General features: G+C 36.3%; 1 protein-coding gene across 6 annotated transcripts in view; it reads left to right on the forward strand.

The window, feature by feature from the left end:
- robo2 (roundabout, axon guidance receptor, homolog 2 (Drosophila)) overlaps positions 1 to 24,675 on the forward strand; it is a 218,848-nt gene that overhangs the window by 182,057 nt on the left and 12,116 nt on the right. For 4 of the 6 annotated variants that reach the window (XM_067364676.1, XM_067364680.1, XM_067364677.1 and 1 more), the window contains 5 exons: positions 2,601 to 2,643; positions 13,063 to 13,190; positions 15,394 to 15,669; positions 16,837 to 16,962; positions 23,287 to 23,446. In XM_067364676.1, the coding sequence (XP_067220777.1) occupies positions 2,601 to 2,643; positions 13,063 to 13,190; positions 15,394 to 15,669; positions 16,837 to 16,962; positions 23,287 to 23,446 (733 nt within the window). The remainder of the gene's footprint in view (positions 1 to 2,600; positions 2,644 to 13,062; positions 13,191 to 15,393; positions 15,670 to 16,836; positions 16,963 to 23,286; positions 23,447 to 24,675) is intronic. The other 2 variants (XM_067364678.1, XM_067364679.1) reach the window with 1 other exon arrangement.

Genomic DNA, 24,675 nt, shown 5'->3' on the forward strand with positions numbered 1-24,675 from the left:
AATAATATCAAAGCGATGAGGCTTTTCAGTTTTATGGCGACGTCCGTGGCTCAGGACAAAGGTGAAGCCTCATCGCTTTAGACATGACATTAGTCCAATTGAGCTGCGAGTATGTCCATCAAATCTGCATTAAACAACCGCAGCTTTTCTGAGTCGCATGTAAAACACAAATTTGGCAGGAGCAGCTGTAGTGTAGACCTCTTCCTACAGGGTTTTGTGGGTAGGAACAGGAAAAACGTTAAAGTTTTGGGCGGGAGCTGAATAAAATCTAACATATTTTTTGCAGAAGTGGTACATAATCTTGTGGGAGTGGGCAGGAGCTAGACTGGGTAAACCCAGCCTGATCTGCCGGCGATTTTATTTCGCCCGGAAACTCAGTCTGGAAACCCGTACATTCATTTCTGCTGCATCTGTTACACTTTTGCGGGAACCAATCACAGACTGGCTTATCCACCTTGCTCGCTATTGGCAGGTACAGAGCTCTTTCTACGGGTATAACATGATAACGTCTCTCGCACGACCGTCAATCCAATTCCTTTTAACCTCTCAACGATGCTAAATGACTTCTTCAGCAAACAAATCGCTCGAGTGGGTGTAAATATCATTCACTTTCATGTTTTTTTTGCACAACCTGCAAAAATCGCTCGATGCCATTGCTGCTTCTGCAAAACGCTGATCAATGCTACAAACCAATACAAACTAGGCCTGTCTGGAGTTTTCGCATCGCTCTGCAAAAGTACGTCACCCGGATCGTTGATCTGATTGGTTGAAGGACTATCCAATTGCGTTAAAAATGTTCGTTGATCACGACTCTTATTCAGTAGGAAATACAAAGCAAACTCCCCAGGCCAGTGTTCAATTTTAAATTGAGCTTGGTCTGGTGATAGCCAGAAAAGGCAGGAGCGGGATTTGAAAAATATATCCCTCACAGACCTCTATACTGCAGATCAACTCACTCACACTAGCTGCATTTCCATAACCCTTTAAATTGCGCAAATTGAAAATACACTCCTTGGAAACATGTCAATTTCGCAAAAACTCCCATGTACAGTATTGCAAAAAACTTTTTACGCTCACATGAGGTTGTTTTTCAGGCAATCCAAAAAATAAATATTTCGCAAAACTGCAATGGAAATGGTTTTGTAACTGTTTACTGCATGTAAAAGTCGATCATTCTTTAAAGATTGCGCGGTATGTTTGGACAGAAGATGAGAGTTCTTCATTAAACTCATAAAAGACAAAAGTGTCATGGGATTACTGGATTCTAAACAACAAAGAAATGCAACAATTTGAATTAATCAAGACCGCGAATCAGATAGGAGGGAGAAGCGGCCAGAAACCCAAGTATAAGGGGCTTTCCTTGCCATAAATGCTTGGATAACATTAAAAATAATGGCTAGTGGAGTGGCTGGGATATACATAAACCTTCCAACATCCGTTGTCATGATTTCTGGAATGACGAGAGGAGAAAAAAAAGACGTTTTAGTCACATAACATTGGTTAATGGAAACGCCATCATTTCACAATAGTTTTTATCGATATTTAGAAAATATCACAAACGTTTTGTGCAAATCTGTAATGAAATGCGGCTACTGTCTAATGCAACAGACAACTAGTTACCCAATCCGGTTCCATTCCGAGAATGTGGTTGTGGATCCTGAAAATTTACGGGTGTGAGTTTGGTTATAGAATGCGGTTGTCACTCCACTAAATAACTGAACTGTGTGTTAACATAACCGTATTAAGGACTCAAATACAGAACTGACAGCTGTATTCTGCTCCTGGGTGAACGTGGCCTCAGATTCTCTGCAGGATGTCTAAACAGACCAAGAGTCACTCTGGATTAGTTTATGTGATATTTGTTAAATAAGTGTAAATGCTTAGATGGAAAATTAAAAGGGAAAATGAAAATTTTGTATTAATTTACTTCAGTAAATTCAGTATTGTTTTACACCCCATTTACATTCATTGAATGGACAAAAACATTCTTCAAAATATGTTCTGGAATCAAAAAGTTCCCGGTTTGATCCTTGCAAGGAGCGAGTCATGGACTATTGCTGTTGTGCACTTGAGCAAGGCACTTTAAGTTACTTTGGATGAAAGCGTTTTCAAAATGAGTGCTTACTAAATAAGTACACCTGATTTAGTCTCCTTTTTATCAGTCATCCATCCATTCTGTCTTTCTTTTTGCACACTTTTTTGTTTCAGTTGCTTTCTTTTGGCAAGAATATGAAGACAAATCTCAGGGGAAAAAATAGGAAATCATGGAGATAAAGTGTCAAGATGCTTTGATTTCATAAATTCATTGTGCATGTTCATCTAATGTGTGCTCTGAGCAATTCAATCACTTTTTCACAAGATTACGATAACATAACACGCATACATAGACTTTTTTATTTCTTAATCAATTCCCGCTGTTTTTAACTTGTCAGTGTGGAATCATGTTTAAAAACCATTAATTAGAATGACATGATGCATAAGAGATATAATTTTTGCTGTGAGTTTGTTATGATGTTACAATGACTCAGTTTCTTTCTCTCTCTCTCTCTCTCTCTCTCTCTTGCTCTTTCTCTCTGTTTCTACCCTCTTTCTGACCCCAGTGACGTTCCAGCGTGTTGATGGAGGCTTGATGAGCAACGGGAGGTAAGATTCCTGTCATCCACTCTCTCGTTTCCCCTTGTTTTTCCTTGGCATGCCACAAAACAGTGCTGGTTATTATCTTTGTGCCAATCACCTGCCTTTAACCTTCAAAGACCAGCCCCTCAATTCCAAACCTCATTCATATTCTGTCCATCATCCCCTGGAAGGTCATCAAAACCATTATCCTCTACAAGGCAGTCGTCTTCCAACCCGTACTCCGTTTTAAGGGTTCGCGCCATCCCTGCACTATTAGAAATTCATCTTGAGAGACGCTCCAGAGGAGAGAACTGAAAGGTTGTTTCTGCAGGTTTCCGTGAGAGCTCTTGTGGCACACAACCGTTTCTCATGGGTCAACGGCTTGATTAACCTTCTAAAAGTCACAGTAGAGTCCATCAGTGTGGAACAATTCTTTGCATAACCATTAATAGAGTTATTTCAAATTTAAATAAACAATTCAACCAGATATATTCTTAATACTCAGCACTATGAGGGTCTTCAACAGGGGGTCCATGCATCAGTAATAAAGACAATATTATGTATTTTATAATTTATCTACTATATAATATTTTATATTAAAATTACATATATACATTTTAATAATATTGTATGTTTAATATATATTTTAATGTATTACAATATTAAATACATTATACATTTTATATATATTTTTATTATATATGCATATATATATGTTTATATATGTAAGTGTGTGTGTGTGTGTGTGTGTGTGTGTGTATATATATATTATACATTATACATTTTATATATATTTTTATTATATATGCATATATATATATATATATATATATATATATGCATATATATATATGCATATATAATAAAAAATATAATATAAAATGTATGTAAAATATTTATAAAATGTATTTTTATATATATATATACAATGAATTAAAATATACATTATTTAATGTAAAGTATAATATTATAATTTAATATAAACATTTAGATAAATATTGAACTCTAGATTTTGTTTATAAAACATTATAATTTATTACATTAAAATACATAATAGATTTGTAATATTAAATTTTTTGAGACTTAAATACAATTTGAAAAAAAAGTTTAATTGTACAATAAATTAATTAATTTTACATTTATTTATTATTACATTTTGTTTTGTATATTAAATTTTAAATGTATTAAATTTATATTATAAAAATACATAATAATTATAATATTAGGCCTTGTTAACTTAAAATAATTGTATATACATTAAAAATTGTATATACATCAATATTAATACATATATATATATATATATATATATATATATATATATATATATATATATATATATATATATATATATCAGTTGAATAGCTTATTGTTTATAATAAATTAAAATATAGGCTTTATTAAATTATTTTAAATGAGTTCATATCTAATATTAAAATGTAATAACATTCAACCGAACTCTAGATTTTTGTCATATAAATGCAAGATGCAAGAGGTACTGTATGTACCCGTGAACACCCAGTTTAATCAACAGATCAAACTAAAGCATGCACCCACAGCAAGGATGCGCTTAGACTTCAAGCTCGCTCTGATATCATCATGTGACTGATGGATAAAAATATGAGCTCTGCCTGTTTGTGTACCCTACATTCTGTCAGACACACACATACTGTACGTACACACACAAATCTCCGCACATCTCCCTTCACGGACGGCTAGCCGCTCATAAATCTCACCCCCCAAAAAGAATTAGCAGGAACAATTTAAGCAGAGAGGGGTTTTATTTTATCATTTGTCAGCCCCCCCCCTCGTCCCGCTGCCTGTACGGACCCCCGCAGTGATAAATTTGCCTGTCACCTCAGCTGGGCGGCTGGAATATGAGCATGTGTAATAATGTAAAAATAATTACCCCAGGGAGAGCCTAGACTAACCCTTCCGGAATCTTCCGGCAAGCTTCATTTTTTTTTTAAGGGGGCGGAAAGGAGAGTAAGGGTTCGTTTGAATGACACCAGTCGGACAGGAATGGAAGGTCTGTCTTTTTTGTGCCCGGGTGTCTTTTATCAAACCCGACAGGCCAAATTTACTCAGAATCTGAGTTTGTGGATCTTTTTTGTATTACTTCCACACACCCACATGACCTCTCATTGTCTCTGCCACTGTATCTATGGATTGAAGGTGTTTTAGAAGCTGAAATTAAAGCCCCAGCAAGTGTCACCTGATTCCCCTGCAGGAAGTGAAGTTCTGCTGATTGATTTGAAGATTCCATTCCAGATCCCATGGGTCTTGTATCTAATCAAAAAGGACGTCCAATTGTATTTTTTTTAATAGTGATACCTCGTCTTTAGCTATATAGCACCCCAGAGATCAGAGATAAGCACTTACCTCTGTAGATCTCAATTAAGACAATCATTCTTGGTAACACTATGAGGTCTGTGTATATGATACAGTATAAAGCCATTGACAATGCCTTTTTTCTCATTTTAACCTGTCATATATAAGTCATCATACATATTCATAATAATTCTAAGCTGTTTTGTAAGGCATTATGAATGTATAGTAAAAAAGCTGTCTTATTGCTTATATTTTCTTTGAAATTAAAATAGCAGTAATATTGTTTAAAACTCTCTCTCTCTCTCTCTCTCTCTCTCTCTCTCTCTCTCTATATATATATATATATATATACCAATCAGCATCCAGGTCCATAATATAATGCATTACATATACTGTCTTCATAGAAAGTGTTACCAAAAGTGGGTTTATGCTGTGAAGGTGCTCTACATGCATCAGAACACTTGATCTGCCTTCTTCTGTCAGATCGGGATGAATCCCCATGACTAAAGTTCCTGAAGAGATGATGGGTGAACAGGAGAATGTGTTCATTTGTTACAGTCTTTGTTTATTGCATTAATTAGACAATGGCAAATGAAGCCGCGTCTGTTTCTGCAGCTCCTCATTGGCTGCTGCCTAATTGCTTGTACTGAACAATTACGCTTAATCGATCACAGAATAAATGATTCATGGAAGATGAATAGGCGGCATATTGGTCAGGCCTTGAACTGATGGAAACTGATAATGGCAGCTTTTTTCTTACATGCTTTCTTTTTTTCTTTTTCTTCCTTTTTTCCTTTTTATTTCTTTCTTAGTAAATGTATTCCTTTTCTTTTTTGTGGCTCCCACAAAACACACACACACACAGTGCTGGAAAGTAACTGATTACATGTAATCTGGATTATGTAATCAGATTTCAAAAATTAAGTACTTGTTACTAGATTATTTTAGGTTTTATAAAACGGTTATTTCCTGTCCTTTATTCTGATTGGTCAATAACTGTTTTATTCACGATAAAACACAGCTATGACCGCTTCACCCTACGGTTCTGTGTATTACTACACAACACCCTTAACAACCACTCTTAGCAACGTAGACTGTTTGTTCTCACTTGATATTGTTCATTGAAGCTTACTGTATTATGTCGAAGAGTATTGTGAGAAAGAGAGTTTATTACCTGCATTCAGATTTAGCATTTTCCTTCAGGTCAGTCATATGTTCATAATAAAAAATCTGTTTAAATGTCAGATGTATTATCTTGTCCTTTTAACAGTTAAGGGGTTTTCCCGTGACTGACAGCGCTTGTCAAAGCATTTGTCAGTTGCGTCTTGTTCTGTGTTTACAACAATTCAGTCTTTTCAAAAGTTATTGTTACTGACTGACACACTCATAAAGACAGTCTTTGCCGCCATTTAATTGCATAATGTAACTTCTGTTGCTGTTCACAGTCAGGGACTATTTTTTTTCTGGCGGAAGGAAGGCTTTTAGTGAAAGATACATATATATGATACATATAAGGGGTTGCAGGCACTCTGCTTCACGTTGTGCCTAACAGCGCCCTTCAGCCGTGACTTATTCACGATACAGAACAGCCTCTTGTACCTTATTGCTTATTTAATACTCGTAATCAGACTACAGTTACTTTTTAACTGATTGCATGATTACATATTATTCACACAATGGGCCTCATTCATGAAAAAACAATTGTGTAAATCGTTCTTAAAGCCATTCTGACGTAAATTTTCAGATTCACGAAAATGTTCGTAATTTCAAATTGTTACGAATTTTACACCTGCACCCTACCATGTGTAAAAAGATGGGGTGTAACGATACCCTCATTTCACGATTCGATACATATCACGATACTGAACTCACAATACAATATTATTGCGATACTCTAAGACGTATGGTAAAAGCTTAACAAAAAAAATTAACTGTTGATTAAAATGCTAAATTTGGTATTACATTGGGTGGAAATGAATAGGCTTGGACTTGGTGTTGGTGACCCAATGCACAGGGCAATGGTGACACCAATATATTCATGATTCTAACCCAGAAACAGATTTATTTTAGATGAATATGTTTGCACTCTATCACTGACTAAATATATTTAAAATAATGTAGGCCACAACTGGTAACATAAGACATTTGGCATTATCAGGACCCACAAATATTCCCCCGTTGCATTATTATACATTATATTCAACATTATATATAGTAGTTTAAAGTAGTACTGACACTAAAACTATATTGTTGCATTTTTGTATTACAATATATCGCGTCACAATATATTGCTACACCCCTAGTAAATAAATAGTATGTATTTATTTTTTATTTTTTTTAAAGCTTCTTTCTTTCAGATCTATATGTTTATACAGGCATGTTTTGTGTCTATATTAGATTTTCACCATGCTCAAAGCAAGCGACAGCATCCTCCAGCTAATGTAAATCCGAAAAGCAAAAATGCATGTTTCAGCGTGCTTTAAGCATAATTTAATGTGCAGGCTTTTAGTTCAGTCTCTCTCACGTTCTCTTTCTTCCGCTGTATTGGAGGGCGTGTGGGCCTGTAAAGCCCGTCTGATTTATGAAGTAGGATTGGGATTAATATTGCTCACTCGGCTTGTTTACGACGATCCTCACAGACGCGCTGCGAGGTTGTATTTCACAGATGCGCGCGTGTCTAGGAGCGTGGCAGGGAAAAATGGAGCCAAATCAAATCTCTTTGGTCTCAAGGCCACAGTGCGCTCTTGCTGTCTGAGGAGAGGGATTCAGGGCTGGTGTCAGGGCTGGGATGAGGCCCCTGGCCCCGCTCCCGGTGATTTGCAGGGCAGAAATATGCCTGCTAAAACGATATTTCTCAATCTAATCATCTCGCACGGGAGAAGATGAATGCAAGGACAGAGCCGCCGTTACCACAGTCAACATCATCATCACCCAACACTTACAAATGATCCCTGTGAGGGCTGGTGGAGAGTATGCATGTGCTTGTTTACTAGAGAAATCAAAGTCAAACTCATGAAACATCCATTTTTCTGGCTCGCTCAATTTACCCACTCTTCAATTTGAAGGAAACTGCATTCACATTTAGCTTACATGATAAAGCTAACCTATAACTATAGCTATATTAGCGTCCACACTAACAAACAATAATGACCTGTTTATGATAAGCACATGGTGCAGTTTTGTCTTCTTCCACTTTAAATGCTCAAGCTTTTTAAAGTCTGGTGGATTTTGATTGGCTGTCAATGTTTTTATTGTTCATCAGCTGAAAAAAAAATCCTTATGAAAGTGATTCCGGTGCTATTTTTTCTCTGTGTCGTTATCACTCTGCTATTCTTTAATATTTAGAATGATTTTTAGAACTATATCTATATCGACTTAAATCTATATCGACTCTATTTTGACTCAAAGGGTTAGTTCACCCAAAAATGAATTCTGTCATTTATTACTTACCCTCATGTCATTCCACACCCGTAATCTTCAGAATGCAAATTGAGATATTTTAGTTGAAATCCGATGGCTCCATGAGGCCTGCATAGCCAGCAATGACATTTCCTCTCTCAAGATCCATAAAGGTACTAAAAACATATTTAAATCAGTTCATGTGAGTACAGTGGTTCAATATTAATATTATAAAGCGACGAGAATATTTTTGGAGCAACAAAATAACGACTTATTTAGTGATGGCCGATTTCAAAACACTGCTTCAGGAAGCTTCGGAGCATAATGTATCAGCGTGTCGAATCAGCGCTTCGGAGCGCCAAAGTCACGTGATTTCAGCAGTTTGGTGGTTTGACACGCGATCCGATTCGATCATGATTCGATACGTTGATTCATAATGCTCCGAAGCTTCCTGAAGCAGTGTTTTGAAATGTCAATGCTCCCTATGCAGGCCTCACGGAGCCATCGGATTCCAACTAAAATATCTTAATTTGTGTTCTGAAGATTTAACAAAGGTCTTACAGGTGTGGAACGACATGAGGGTGAGTAATAAATGACATTATTTTCATTTTTGGGTGAACTAACCCTTTAACAATTTGTATATGCAATAATACATGATCAACTATTATGAAAAAATATTTTTCAGAAATTGTTCAAAATGCTCAACACTTCAGCTAAAGTTATAGAACCTGCAGGAATATGACTTTCGTTTGAAACAGAAATAATATTGGGCAGGGCTTGCTGTAATTTATCAGGATTTGATTTGATTAGATTGTGAAATGCAAATCTGTGACAGTATTGGTTAATATTATTGGTCCCCGCCCACACAAAATGGCAGATAGTATAGAATGGAAAGTCAGAAGAAAAGTCATTTCAGAGATGGAAAGAGTTTTTATGGAAGCCCATTTCTGCCTTGAAGGGGGGAAAAAAATTTAATTGTGAGATAAAAATTTTAATTTAAGTAAATAAATAAGAGAATATAGTCACATTGTGAGATATAAAATCACATTGTGAAGTTTAAAATATAAAAAAGCTTAAAAAAATTTAAGAAAGTAAATAAGAAAATGCAGTTGTACAGAGTCGCTATTATGATAAATAAAGTCATACTTTTTTCTTACTGTGGAGCAGAAACAATCTTCCTTTATAAGATATTTTCCTTTAAAATAACATGCACATTTATTTTAAATATGGAATGTTTTATTAAACATTAAATTGTTAAAACACTTGAGATTTCCATTTAGATTTTGAATGAAAAGTAACTCGTGAAGATCACCTGAGGGCTAAACAAAACAAAAACAGCAAATGTAGAGAGAACCTGATTGTAAACAGGTAGGAAAGAGCATTTCGGAGGAGGTGAGGAGGGCACAGGATTGTTTTTCAGACAGAAAAATAAATAAATAAATAAAGCAGAGGCAGAGGGGGAAGGTTTGAGAAGTCCTCAACATATTACCCTATAAAAAGTCACTGTGTCTTAGGAGGAACCATCAATTTGAATGACTCGTCCCCCCTGAGGGCCTGTTTTGGCATTCAGCTGCCACATCAGGGGGCGCTTAGTCTGTCAGGACCCCCGCCTCCTCAGCCTGAGACCCTCCATTCGGGCTCCGCTGGTTCTTATTAAAACCTGTGGCTTAGAGAGCGACAGGCTGCTACACTGCCATTACTGGTATATTGCCCCCGGCTTCAAAAACCACACACTGTTCCCTGGACCTGGGGGAGACAAGCCACCTCAGGGCAAATGTACATCCACAGAGAGCAGGAGTGGGAGGAGACGAGAGAGAAAGTCACAGTGAAATAGAGAAAGAAAATAGACAAAGACGACCGGTGTGTATTGATGCACATCTACAGTATGCCTGTATGAGTCACTGGATGAGCTTGTTTGTGCCGGAGACTGTACACAGGTCAAACAAGGTCAAATACATAGGAGATATTACAACGTTCAGTATGGCAGCTGACAGAAATGAAGCCTCAACTCAAATGAAGCTTTTGGTTTATTATAAGTTGCGAGGGATATTGTGGGTTAAATATATGTTCAACCATGACAATCAAACGGCAAGAATGCATTAAAGGTATTCGGTCTTCAGTAAGAAAGGTGTCATTTAAGCGGCCCCTAAAGTAATAATTAACAATTTTTGCAACAGAACTGGTTCAATCAAAAACCAACTTTAGCTTGATAATTTTCCTTTTGTCACTGTGATGCTGCTTTGAAACAATATGTATTGTGAAAAGCGCTATATAAAATATATGAAATATGTGTGTACATGAATGCACTTACAGTGGAAGATTATTCGACAGCTCCGGTTAAACAGAAATAGATGCCTATCAAGAAAACTTTGTGTATAAGCTGGACCACTGTTTGATTTTGTTGTTTTTTGTTGGCATGAGAAGGGGTTGTGGACATTTATTTGTATAATAATAATAATTATATATATATATATATATATATATATATATATATATATATATATATATATATATATATATATATATATATATACATAGTTCTATTTGTTTGTTTGTTTGTTTGTTTGTTTGAACAAAAAAAACCTTTGGGTGGTAAATGAAAAAATTATAATTCAAATTCAATTTAGAAGTTTTTAAACACTTCAGTTTTTATTTATTTTTGTTTTTATTTGCTTAATAATATTTTTATTTATTTATTTATTTATTGAGTGCACAATATTACAATTATATAATACAGTAATGTAATTTGGAACAACAATATAATAATAATGATAATGATAATAATAATAATAATAATTATTATTATTATTATTATTGTGGTTGTTGTTTATTTTAATAATATTATTATTGTATTATGTTTTGGAACAACGTGCATGTGGGTAAATGGCAGAACATGTATTTGTTTATTTATTTAGTTAGTTTTGTAACAATAATACAATTGTACAATACAATAATGCAATTCGGAACCACAGTATTGGACTGATTGATTGATTGATTGATTGATTGATTGATTGATTGATTGATTGATTGATTGATTGATTGATTGATTGATTGATTGATTGATTGATTGATTGATTGATTGATTGATTGATTGATTGATTGATTGATTGATTGATTGATTGATTGATTGATTGAACCGAAATACCTTTGGGTGGGCACATAACAGAACTATAATTAAAATTCAATTTAGATTTTTTTTTTAAAACACTTACATTTTATTTGTTTATCAAGAACAACAATAATAGTAGTATTAGTAGTAGTAGTAAAAATTTGAACAACATACATGTGGGTAAATTACAGAAAATGTATTTATTTAGTTTTATATTTTTGGAATAATAATACAATTGTACAATAATACAATTTGGAACCATAATATGTATTGATTGATTGTGATCAGTTTGGAGATTTCACGTAGATAGGAGCTGTACTTGCATGGCTTGAAAACTGCTATTGGGCGTTGCCAAGATGGCCGTCGAGTGGACTGACTTGCTTTTAAAAATGTCTTTTGGTTTGTGCTCTTTGTGTTCTTTTAAAATCTCTCATTCGCACCAGCATTGCTCTGACTCTCTGTGACCATGACCACAAATTGCTCCTCTAACAGTGATGAAAGGCGAAATACATAGATGTGGGCCGAAAAAATGAGGAAGTCCTTGAGCACTTCATTCATCCACCTCTCCACTCATTCTCCATTCCTCTATTGTTACATTCCCAGCCTTGGCACAACCAATGGCTCTTTATTTCCATCTACACTTTTTCTAAGAGAGAAAAAAAAGAAAAAACAAAAAGACACTTTTTTTTTTTTTTTTGTGGGAATGGTGCTTTAGCAGCACAAAAACGAAGGAAAGGGAGTAAAAACACCACAGAGAGGTTGGAACACAAGCTCTCCTCAGCATCTGTTGCCCATGGCAACAAGCATCCGAGAGGTGATTGCACAGTAAAGTGGTCGTAATGGCCCACAGCACTCACCCATGACAGCTTAAAGTCTTAATGATGCCTTTACACCACACACACCCTTGGGAAGACTCACAACACCTGTTAAATGAAACCTCCAATGTGAGTCGATTGTCAGATGTGGAGGAGTGTGTTGTAAAACACAGGAGTTTGGTGAGCTAAAGATGCTGTATTATAGTGAGGGGTGATCTGTTAAATGAGGGTGTGTGTCTGTCGGCTGTTCGGTTTGTGTATTTCTTCTGCATCTACAATGAAAGATGCCTTTAAAGATTTCTGTTTATTTCCAGGTTTCAATGAAAAACAAAATATTGAGTTGACCCCACTATAATACTAGTGTTTCAAATAAGAATAAATTGGAAGAATGTGGTAATCCTCTCTAAAAAAATTAGCATTTTCTATTGAAAAGAGATGCCATGAGAATGACAATCATGTGTTACTTCACTAGTAACTTGAAGAAGTCATCTGATTACATAATTCACATTGCTTGTAATGCATTACCTCCAACACTGTCTGCAATGAAAATACATATTCCATGTGCTGTTGTGGAGCTTATGAATAAAACTTTCATACAATCATAAGTGAAATTCTTCTTTTCAGTCAAACCAGTTCACTATTATTAAATTGTTCTGCCTCAGTCAATCTGAATCAATATTTAAAAATCCATATTCAATAATCACAAATGTGTTGGAAAGTTATGAAAATTCATTGCACAAACAGTGTGGAAACTCAAGAGAATGAAGTTTCACATGGTTTCTCTTCCCGCAGTCGTCCTGGTCTGCTGAATGCCAGTGATTCGGGGTACCCGTGGCTTGCCGACTCCTGGCCGACCACCAGTCTGCCTGTTAACAGCGGTTCTGGAGGACCCAATGACCTCAACAACTTCGGCCGAGGAGGTAAATCTACTGTTAGACTTATTGCTGCATTGGCTGGAAATTTAGGACATGTTAAAATGATTAAAAATGTGGTTGTAGTCAAGAGTTTAAAGTGTTAAAAGCAAGCTCTTTCCATCGTCGGAAAGAAAACGTCCTCTTCCCCTTTGATATTTCTGGACAATGATGTACACCTGTATGCATATTGCATCGGGTGTGTTTGGACACACGCACTTATTCATCGTACGCTGGAGACAGACCTATATCGCCACCCGCATCCTGCTGTCATGCTGAAACTAATGGCTGTCGTTCTGACCCACTGTCAGACAGAGGAAGGGCCGATAGCAGAGGAGAGGGGTGGGGGGTATGAGGAAAGGATGGTGGTCGGGCAGCGAGTCGTGAAGGACAGCCACAGCTTGAGTGGTGCAGATGCAGCTGCTGTATATCATTTTCCCTTCAGTACACACACATACACACAAATGTAGAGTTACAGCATTATTCCATCCAGAAGTGCAAAGAAAAAATGCAAGAAGAGCATAGAAGCAGCAGTGAGTCAAAGGGAAGGAAATAAATTAAAGGCCTGTTCACACAGTATAGTATGGTGTGGTGTGGTGTGGTGTGTAGTCTTGTCTACAGTCTAGTCTACAGTCTACAGTCTAGACTAGTCTAGTCTACAGCTTAGTCTACTGTCTAGTCTAGTCTACAGTCTAGTCTAGTCTAGTCTAGTCTACAGCCTAGTCTACAGTCTAGTCTAGTTTAGTCTAGAGCCTAGTCTTCAGTCTAGTCTAGTCTAGTCTAGTCTAGTCTAGAGCCTAGTCTTCAGTCTACAGTCTAGTCTTCAGTCTGGTCTAGTCTAGTCTACAGTGTGGTCTAGTCTACAGTCTAATCTAGTCTACAGTGTAGTCTTCAGTCTGGTCTAGTCTAGTCTACAGTCTAGTCTAGTCTAGTCTACAGTCTAGTCTAGTCTAGAGCCTAGTCTTCAGTCTACAGTCTAGTCTTCAGTCTGGTCTAGTCTAGTCTACAGTGTGGTCTAGTCTACAGTCTAATCTAGTCTACAGTGTAGTCTTCAGTCTGGTCTAGTCTAGTCTAGTCTACAGTCTAATCTAGTCTACAGTGTAGTCTTCAGTCTGGTCTAGTCTAGTCTAGTCTAGTCTAGTCTAGTCTAGTCTACAGTCTAATCTAGTCTACAGTGTAGTCTTCAGTCTGGTCTAGTCTAGTCTAGTCTAGTCTGCAGTCTAATCTAGTCTACAGTGTAGTCTTCAGTCTGGTCTAGTCTAGTCTACAGTCTAGTCTAGTCTAGTCTACAGTCTAGTCTAGTCTAGACTACAGTCTAGTCTAGTCTAGTCTACAGCCTAGTCTACAATCTAGTCTAGTCTAGTCTATACAGTCTAGTCTAGTCTACAATCTAGTCTAGTCTAGTCTATACAGTCTAGTCTAGTCTACAATCTAGTCTAGTCTACAGTCGCTTAGTTTAGTGTAGTCTAGTCTACATTCTAGTCCAGTCTACAGTAGTTTAGTTTAGTCTAGTCTAGTCTACATTCTAGTTTAGTCTACAGTAGTTTAGTTTAGTCTAGTCTAGTCAACAGTCGCGTAGTCTAGTCTAGTCCAATCGCACATAATCACGAACGATGTGTGATCTGTTTAATTTTAATAGAACTGTATATATTTTATTATCTTTTCTATATATTTGTTATATTTTGTTATGTGAAATTTTGTTATCTGAGTCGGTGTAAAATTATTATTAATTTTTTATTATTTATATAATGTATGATATATGACATTAGTAATATATAAAAACACATCTGACAATATCATTTTTTAAATATTATCATATAAATGACATTATATAAATTATATAAATACTACTACTAATAATAATTTTACACTTACTCAGATTTAATAATTCCATAATTATCTGAGTATTAGGTATAAAAAATAATAATATTTGAGTATATTAATAATTTGCAATGATTATTCTTCATATCATACACTTGTTGTACTCATATCATTTTGTTATTATTATTAATAATAATAATAATAATAATTGCCTTGTGTATTTCTTTATTATTATTATTATTATTTAGACTGACTTCCACTGATTCCCTAATTATTTGAGTATTATGTGTATGTGTGAATGTGTGTGACACTTTTTGGGGTATTTAAAATGTAAAAAATGACCTACAAAATCATTTCTCCTTCCTTCCGTCCATCTTACCGTGCCTCTCAGACGTGATGCCCAGTGCCCAGGCTGATAAAACGGGCACCATGCTTTCAGATGGAGCCATTTACAGCAGCATTGACTTCACCACCAAAGGTGGATTTGGCAGTCCAAGCCCCGCCTCCCAGGCCACGCCCTACGCCACAACCCAGATCCTCCATTCTAACAGCATTCATGAGCTGGCCGTCGATCTGCCCGAAGCCCAATGGAAGACTTCCCTACAGGCCAAGCAGGAAATGGCCAGCCTGGGCTACTCACTGCCAGACAAGAACTCCTGCAACAACAGTGAGTCTTGCTGAAGGGCCAGGGGTGTGTGTGTGTGTGTGTGTGTGTGTGTGTGTGTGTGTGTGTGTGTGTGTGTGTGTGTGTGTGTGTGTGTGTGTGTGTGTGTGTGTGTGTGTGTGTGTGTGTGTGTGTGTGTCTTCATGTGAGCTTGTTTTTGTGCAGTCTTTACGTCCAAAATCTTTTGAAACAAAGCCAATTTCTCTATTTCTGGATATTGCCTGAGGTTTGTATCAGTGTTAATTTGACCAACATTGTATTAATGTTGCATTTTTTTGACATTCAGGAACAATATGAATGCATATCATTGGCCCATAACAAAATCCGCGACCCTTGAATGTGTTTCCGTCCAAACGGACTGCATTTATTATTTAAATTGTCTTTGGGCTAAAAGAATGTAACATCATTATCCAAGATTTATTCTATTTTGAAAAGCTTTTAAACAAATGCACACTGCTTTTTTAATCAAAAATGTACTTCTATCCATATTAATGAACTTATTCTCTGCAGTTGAACAGAATGATAAATTGTAGCTGTTCCTTAACGCAATTAAAAACCATTTGCACTTTCATTTGGACTTGAATAAACCTCCAACGATAAAATTACTGTAAATCACACGTATAAATGTTTCCATGAACTGGTTAACTTGCCAACAAATAGAATTAATTCCAGGAAAATCAGCACTAATGTATGTTGTTAACATCTGAATGAGACACTTTCCCAAGAAACTAGACAAATTGAGAGATTTTAAAACAATTAGGCTCTGTTCCAAAACCTAGTGAGCTGCCATGCTGCCTGCATCTTAACTGATGCTAAAGATGCCTCACTTGTATATTATATTATATTATATTATATTATATTATATTATATTATATTATATTATATTATATTATATTATATTATATTATATTATATTATATTATATTATATTATATTATATTATATTATATTATATTATGGGTAACTCAATCCATTTGGGAACAGATCGAAAAATGTTCACATTAAGTAACAAGTCTAAGCATTGTTAAATTATAAATAATTATAATTTTAAATAGGAGTTGTGTGTGAAATCAGTGCTTTGCTTGTTGCTCTAACTGCACGCCCTTGCATGCGCTTGTGCCATCTTGCCCTCCACCTGATGCCACTTTTTTGCCCTTCGCCTCCCACTAGCACTCCTTTTCATTCCTGACTACCGATTGGCTGATGGATTGTCTAATAGAATGCCACACAACCAATCGCAGGATTTCAGCACCACCAGCTCCCACAACAGCTCAGATCGGAGCAACAGTCTGTCAGGTTGGTATTTCACCGGTCCAGGGTCAGCAACCCACCCGCATCTTTCCTTCAGTCTGCTCCTCTCCCCTTTCACCTCCACTAACCGTGGTGCACATGCCATGACTCCTGCTGTATACTGTGAATTGTATGGTTTGTATAATAATTGTGTTCCTTGTAGCTGTCACCTCTACTGGATCTACATCCACTGTGAGAATGTAAAAGTCCTGTTTATCTAAAAAAGACAATTTATATAAACCAGCAGGTTTGAAGTGGTAAAATATGATGGATTCTGCTTTGATATTAGGTGCTTCACAAACCTTTCTGTAATAGGTTTCAGTCCATAAACTCATTCTTAAAAAGTCTGTTTAAAATCACGAACATTTACACCAGTTGCGAGCGACGCAACATGAAGCAACAAAAGCAGATAAGAACCCATTATAATCAGCGATGCTGTCTACACTGGATGCGGCGTGACATGACAAATTCCTGTGTTACTAGTAGTGTTGGGCAAAGTTACTTTCAAAAGTAATGCGTTACAATATGGCATTAACTAATTGCGTTACTTAGTTACTTGTTATGAAAAGTAATGAGTTACGTTACTTTTGCGTTACTTTTTCTAAATATTCTGTTTGCATTTCACTTCTGTCTTTATTCATTTCGAGGAATACTGAATCTGTTTTTTTTTTTTTTTGTGAAATAAGTAAATGCATACTCACATTTAGTGTAGAACTACAATAGAATCAATACAATAACCATGTTCTCACAGCACACACAACGCTTCTGCACTTATTCATGATTTCTCTCAACATGGAGACAGGAGAGCTCAATACATCAATACACTTGTGTTACTTATTTAAAAAGTAACATATTTTTGTAAATTTAAAAGTAATGCAATACTTTACTAGTTATTTGAAAAAAGTAATCTGATTACTTAACTCGAGTTACTTGTAATGCATTACCCTCAACACTGGTTACTAGAATCTGATTTCACAAATGTAGACAGAATGTAAAGCACTTGATTTGCCCCTTATTTTAAATGATTTTGTTCCATTTTAGTGTTTGTTGTTGTCGTCTCTTGTCGTTGTACAAGCAGAATGTGACGGTGTGGTATTTGTCCCACCCCTCCTCCACTGTGATTTGACGGCTGGGTAAAAAGTGACAGTGATTAGTGTTACGTTTTACCCAAAGTTGAACATTTACCAGAAAAATATGCCAAACACGCATGAACAGGTCACTGAGTGTCTATTTCAGGCACGCTTGGCGTATTTTTCTGGTCGCCGAGAGTTGAAAAATATTCAACATTGGGTAAAACTTATTTTTATGGTCACTTTTTACCCAGCCTTCCAATCACAGTGGAGGAGGGGCGGGACAAATACCATACCGACCAACTGTCACATTCTGGTAGTTGAACATTTTTCAACTCTCGGCGACCAGAAAAATACGCATGAAATAGATGCTCAGTAACCTGTTCATACTGCTGTTTTTAAATACGCAGTATTCCCATTTGAAACAATTGATAACAAACATGCTTTGGTGGACACACTGCCTTAAAGTTTGAAGACTTTAGCATAAAGTTTCTGGTCTTCTCCTTTCACATTTTGGTTCCTCATGTGAATGGGAAATGGTGCATAGCATGGTCCACTTCTGCCTCTGTTTGACATGTTGCACATGCTGTAATTCCAGCAAAGCATCTTTTGACATTGTCATTAACCTTGTGTAAACAATGTCAATGTGTTTATGATTTAAGCACAGGTTTGTTTTGCCATTGGCAATTGTTGCAATGTAAAAGAAACCACTCAGAAATGCACACACACTCTTGAGAGCGTTGATTTGAGTGAATTCCTCCCGTTAATGGTTACAAGCTACAATAAAATTCATGTACTGAAAATTACAATGTCATTTATAGGACACAGAGACAGCCCCCATCCTCTCGTGTCGTTGTCCATGTGGCTCTCTTTCTCCTCTAATCAAGTTTCATGCCAGTGCTTTAACTGTGCTGTAACCCTACACAGCCTCAGACATTAGATGGGAAGCTCTCCAAGCATCTGGCTCAAGTGTTTCATAGACCACAATTAGGACTCCAAGGGTAGATTTAGGTCAAACATCTCATGCTCTTCAGGCGAGGATTGTTTGGAAGATAGAGATCATGACCAAATCAAATCAATCTGATATCGTTTAACCTTTGCGTAGCATTTTAAGGCTGTAATGATATATTGTGATACTACATGCAGCAGATCTAACAACCTGATTAACATGAACTGTTTTAGCATTTCATTACTCATCATTCAGAAAATGTATACAGATTATGCTTTTGGAAATATACATTATCGTTCAAAAGTCAGAAAAAACTGTAATATTGCGAAAATAATTTATTTGGAATTTTCAGAAGCCATAACAGTGTCACATGATCCTTCAGAAATCATTCTGATATGCTGATTTGCAAACATTTATTATTATTATTATCAATGTTGAAAACAGTTGTGCTGTACGGAAGAGGATTAGGGCCAAGCAATAATAATAATAAAAAAAAAAAACATCTCGAGATTAAAGTTGTTCAATTTCGAGAAAAAACTTGTTAAATTTTCGAGAAAAAAGTTGAAATAAAATGTTGAGAATAAACTCGTTAAATTACGAGAATAAAATCGTTAATTTAATGAGTTTATTCTCAACATTTTATCTCGACTTTTTTCTCGAAATTTAACGACATTTTTCTCATAATTTAACAAGTTTGTTCTTGTAATTTAACAACTTTTTTCTCGTGATTTAATGAGTTTATTCTCAACATTTTATCTCGACTTTTTTCTTGAAATTTATCAAGTTTTTTCTCGTAATTTAATGAGTTTATTCTCAACATTTTATCTCGACTTTTTACTTGAAATTTAATTTAAGAAAAAAAGTCGAGATAAATTGTTGAGAATAAACTCGTAAAATTACGAGAATAAAAACGTTAATTTAATGACTTTATTTTCAACATTTTATCTCGACTTTTTTCTCAAAATTTAACGACATTTTTCTCATAATTTAACAAATTTGTTCTCGTAATTTAACGAATTTAAGTTTATTCTCAACATTTTATCTCGACTTTTTTCTTGAAATTTAATGAGTTTTTTCTCGAAATTTAACAACTTTAATCTCGAGATGGTTTTATTTTTTATTATTGCTTGGCCCTAATCCTCTTCCATAGTGCTGCTTAATTTTTTTTTTTTTTTTTTTTTTATAGTATTAATAAAAGTGATAAAATTGACCCTAAACTTTGAACAGTAGTGTACCAGTTCAAGATGATATAATTAATCATTTTTTACTCAAATAATTTTTTGATTATGTCAAGACGGTTTATTAAAAAACTGCTTTGAGCAAATGGCAGAGAGAATAAATTCAAAGTATGCATTGTTGAAGGAGAAAAAAGCTGAGCGAATAAGCAAGGGTTACATTTGCATTTCCAAAGATTGCGCTTCATTGTTTCCAAGCAAACATATGCATTTCATTTGGTCATTTTGGCCTACTATCCCAAATAATTCTGAAATATTTGGACTTTCAATATTGATCCCAGTGTATTGGCATGATTTCCACACAGAACATGTGAATCATTTCAGTGCTTGAGTTTAATTTTATATCAGGAATCACGTCATTTTTAGAATCTGATCTTCTATTATAGACGTCAAGGCAGGTTTTTAATGAATTTAAAAGTGTTTAAGGAAAGCAAAAATAGTAAAATATGTTTCACACATTCAAGCAGTATGTTTGCTGTTTTGTGCATGCGTTCGGAGAGCCAAAGTTCACAGCCTTCCTTAGCGAAAACCGTTCTTGTCGTAATCAAAAACACATGCATTTCCCTGTAACAGAAAGCCATAAAGTCTTTGTACTGCCCCATTAAATACAAATTATTTTCGAATACTGTTATTACTCCTTTTTCCCACCATAGCGTACAATTAGGTCATAATTCATTGTACAAGATAGAACAGATCTGAGTTGAGCAAGCTCTCATTGATGTGTTAAAGGTGTGGAATTTTAAGTTATGAAATACAGCCAAGTTTCTTCGCCTCTGATCCGGCCTAGTTCAGAGAGCTACCTCATGTTTGTCAGCCGAGTCACTGCCGTCCCACAGCACCCTTCCTGTCTGTTTTCCTCACATTTCTTACGTTGGTAATTTCAGGAGCTGCCCTGACTCCTCAGCAGAGACTCGTTTACATTATTGATGCCCTCTACTCAACAAACAGAGGGAAAAAGAAAGTAGGAGAGAGTGAGGAAGTGAGGGAGTGATTGAGTAATCATGCCATCTCTCCATTTATTGTCCGATGCCACGCGTCACCCAGAGGAACGATTAGGAAACCCAATTACTTCCCCCCACTCCAGCCACTTCTGCCTATTCTGCCTCTAGCCTGTTGTTATTTTTTTATTACTAGCATGCTTTATTCATCTTCGTTTGACACTTCCATCCTTTCGCAAGTCTCCTAATGCCTCCCGCTCTCCCTCGCCCGCCAGAACAATAGCGCACCGTCAGCGAGAAGTTCCGGCGATGGGAACGCTCTCTAATAGGCCGACTGCCGAGAGTATCATAAACGTCAGCCTCCGTATGACAAATCTGCCCTAAACTGTGCATAGCTACAGTACTCATTCTATTGCTTTCTCGTTCTTTCACACTTTCTTAAAGGAACAGTGCACCCTGAAATGAACATTTTGAAAACACACTTTTGTGTCATTTCAAACCTGTACTTTCTTCAGTTTAACACACAAAAACAATTTTTTAGAGCTTTCCTATGTAAGGACTGCTTAATACATGTGAAGCGAAGCTTTCAAGCTTAAGAAAGGGCTAAAAATACAGTCTTTTATTTCATTCACCCGAATCTTTTAGAAACAGTTTTGGGAATCCGGTCTGAACTGGGTTTTGTGAACTGAATAGACCGACTGTTTGAAAAGATTTAAAAGAATCATTCTTATTGCACCAAGAACTAGTTATTTATTGTCCATAAATTACTTAAATTTGGGACAAACTAATCCTAAAGTACTATAAAATCATAAAGTACTAGTCATAGGGACTAGTTTTATTTTGCTTTTGCATCTGACAGCCTCAGTCTTTAATTCAACTCATCGATCAGCACAATTCTTCAAATTTCTTTATGTTCTACAGAAGAAGAAAAGTCATATGGTTTTTGAACAAGATGATCATTTTAATTTTTGGGTGGATTTTAATTCCTTTAGCATCCTGGAAAGATAGTCTATTCATAGCCCTTGAATGTGATTCAACATGGCTTTTATAAAGAATTTTTTAGACTTAATGTATAGCCCTGTCAAAGTCCTGGCATCATATTAAATAACATGATGTTTGAAGCCACAGGGTTGCCTGAATCGGAACATTTCGAGGCGGCAGGGACGATTAGAGGCCATTGGCAGACAGAGGCAGATGATGACGGATAGGATCCCATACAATACAAGTGCTGCCAGTGAAGGTTTTCCCCCCTGTTTGCATTTGGCCGTGTGTCTGACTCCATCAGCCTCAGCTATTTTATGCCTGGCTTGAAACACGGGAGGATCTGGCAACATGCGCCAAAGCGCTGGTCACGTCGAGTTTGCCAACGGCAGCATTAATAATTTACAGTAATGAATCCTGCCGCCTCTGCATGTACTCTGCGGAGGACACGCATATACATCAATTCCTCGTCCCAAATGTCTTCATCTGGCATTGATGGCCGTTACATTTAGATGGTTTTGTTAATTAGATTGTGACAGAAGGGTGATTAATTACTATCCTACGTACTGGTCCTTGGACAAGTTTGTGATTTGCCAAATCGTTTGTCCTGGGAGATTGTAGGAGTGTCATATTCAAGTTTAACAGCCTTTTTTCTTCCCATCTTTCACACATTTCTGTTTCTTTCTCAGTAGTTTTTTGTTGTTGTTGTTGTTAGCATAAATAAAATGAGTGCATATACTCACTGAATGGAACTAGAGTTGCAAACAAAGACACTCCAGCAAGTTGCATGAATGGCAATCGTGGTAAAAAGGAGGTCAACGTTTTTTTTTTACAGAGATGTCTTTTTTTTTTGAGTCTTTATTTTTTTCAGACATTGACATGCCATAAACTGTTTCTTTCACCACGCAGCCTTGAGATTGCTTTTATGGCTGTGTTGGCTCAGAGCATTTTGAAAGCAGTTGTGTGCAGAGGAGTTTTATATGCTAAAATACATGCAATTGCGTTTGACAGTGGCATTGGAAGAGCCTTCACTTAGTATAGAGAATTTCAAACACATGTCATGTTTGGGGAATAAATCAGTGTGAAAACATGGAAATCACGTGACTCCATTCTGTGTTCAAGCTCTAACCAATATCCCCCAACTTTTGCTGTTGTAGGTGGGAAAGGTGGAAAGAAGAAGAAGACCAAAGCAAATGCCAAGCCCACCAAGATGAATGGCTCCAACTGGGCTAACGTTCCACTGCCTCCCCCTCCTGTCCACCCTCTTCCAGGCACGGAGATGGACCACTACGCCTCAGAGCACCATGATGGAGGAGGGTAGGGTCCTGAGTCGCTCATTCAGCTCTGCTTAGTACAAGTAGTAGTGACAATTCATACTACAAATTCAATGCTCACATCTATAATGTGTAGAGATGGTGATCCATGTAATTAAGCATTGAATTTTCCCCATCACGTTTAAAACAAAACCGGCCATGATGTGCATAGGAAATTGTTCAAAGCCTCGTTCTTGCTGGCTAATACCATCTGTAAATCCACTAATGGTATTTATTTATTCCTTAGAGAGTTAATCAAGCTGCTAGCACTAAATGATTTATTTATTGTCCATTATAAATAGATGTTTCTGCCAATGTGTGATAATCTTAAAACCTTGTTTGACAAACTGTTCTCGCTCAGCAACTTTTAATATACTTTCGCCACTGACGGCACTCCACTCTGGTCTGACATCAGCGTCTGCCCATCTGTACAGTTAAAGGAAAACATGAAGGTGGTGATACAAATTAAATATCCTTCTCGAGAGGTGTGCTTGCCTTTCAACCCTGTTAATTTCCATCTAGGAGAGTCATCCAGCTTAATAGGCTCTCTGGCAAATGAGTAGTCTTCTACGTTGTAAATCTCGCCACTGTCTTTAATGGCTTCAGATTAAAACTGTTATGTCCTACGGGATATGCACTGACAAATTCCTCTAATGAATGTTGGCTTTATGACATGTATTATTTCAGCATGTATAAGCACAGTTCTGGGAAATAAAAAACACAGTCGTTCTGCTAGATCAGCCTGTATTAAAGAACTAGTAAAGCTGTGAAAATCCCTCTAGATTTTTTTGCATTTAACCCAAGATTTATGACTATGTTGCTAAACTTGAGTTTCACTATACACAGCAAAATCCCAAGAGTTAAATCAACTCTGCTCAGAGTACATATGGTCCCTCTCTATATATTGTTAACGTAACACTGAAGCATTAGTGATGAACACCTGCTGTTAACAAGCAGAATCACTGAAGAGAAACACAAGAACTACAACTGACTTCTAGTCATAGTCTAAGATGAACTCAACTGAAGATAAAAGACATTAAATCTCTCAAGATCTGATTAAACAACTCCACAAACAGCATATTATCTCATTAAGTTGAACTCTGCTTCAGTGTTGTTTTAACTCTATATAGAGAGGGACCATATGTTCTCTGAGCAGAGTTTATTTAACTCTGGGGATTTTGCTGTGTATCTGTAACTGTTGGCTAGACTGACATTTAAAACATTTTTAAGACA

The sequence above is a fragment of the Chanodichthys erythropterus genome, chromosome 17, assembly GCF_024489055.1.
Source record: "Chanodichthys erythropterus isolate Z2021 chromosome 17, ASM2448905v1, whole genome shotgun sequence".
In the NCBI taxonomy this organism is placed as follows: Eukaryota; Metazoa; Chordata; class Actinopteri; order Cypriniformes; family Xenocyprididae; genus Chanodichthys; species Chanodichthys erythropterus.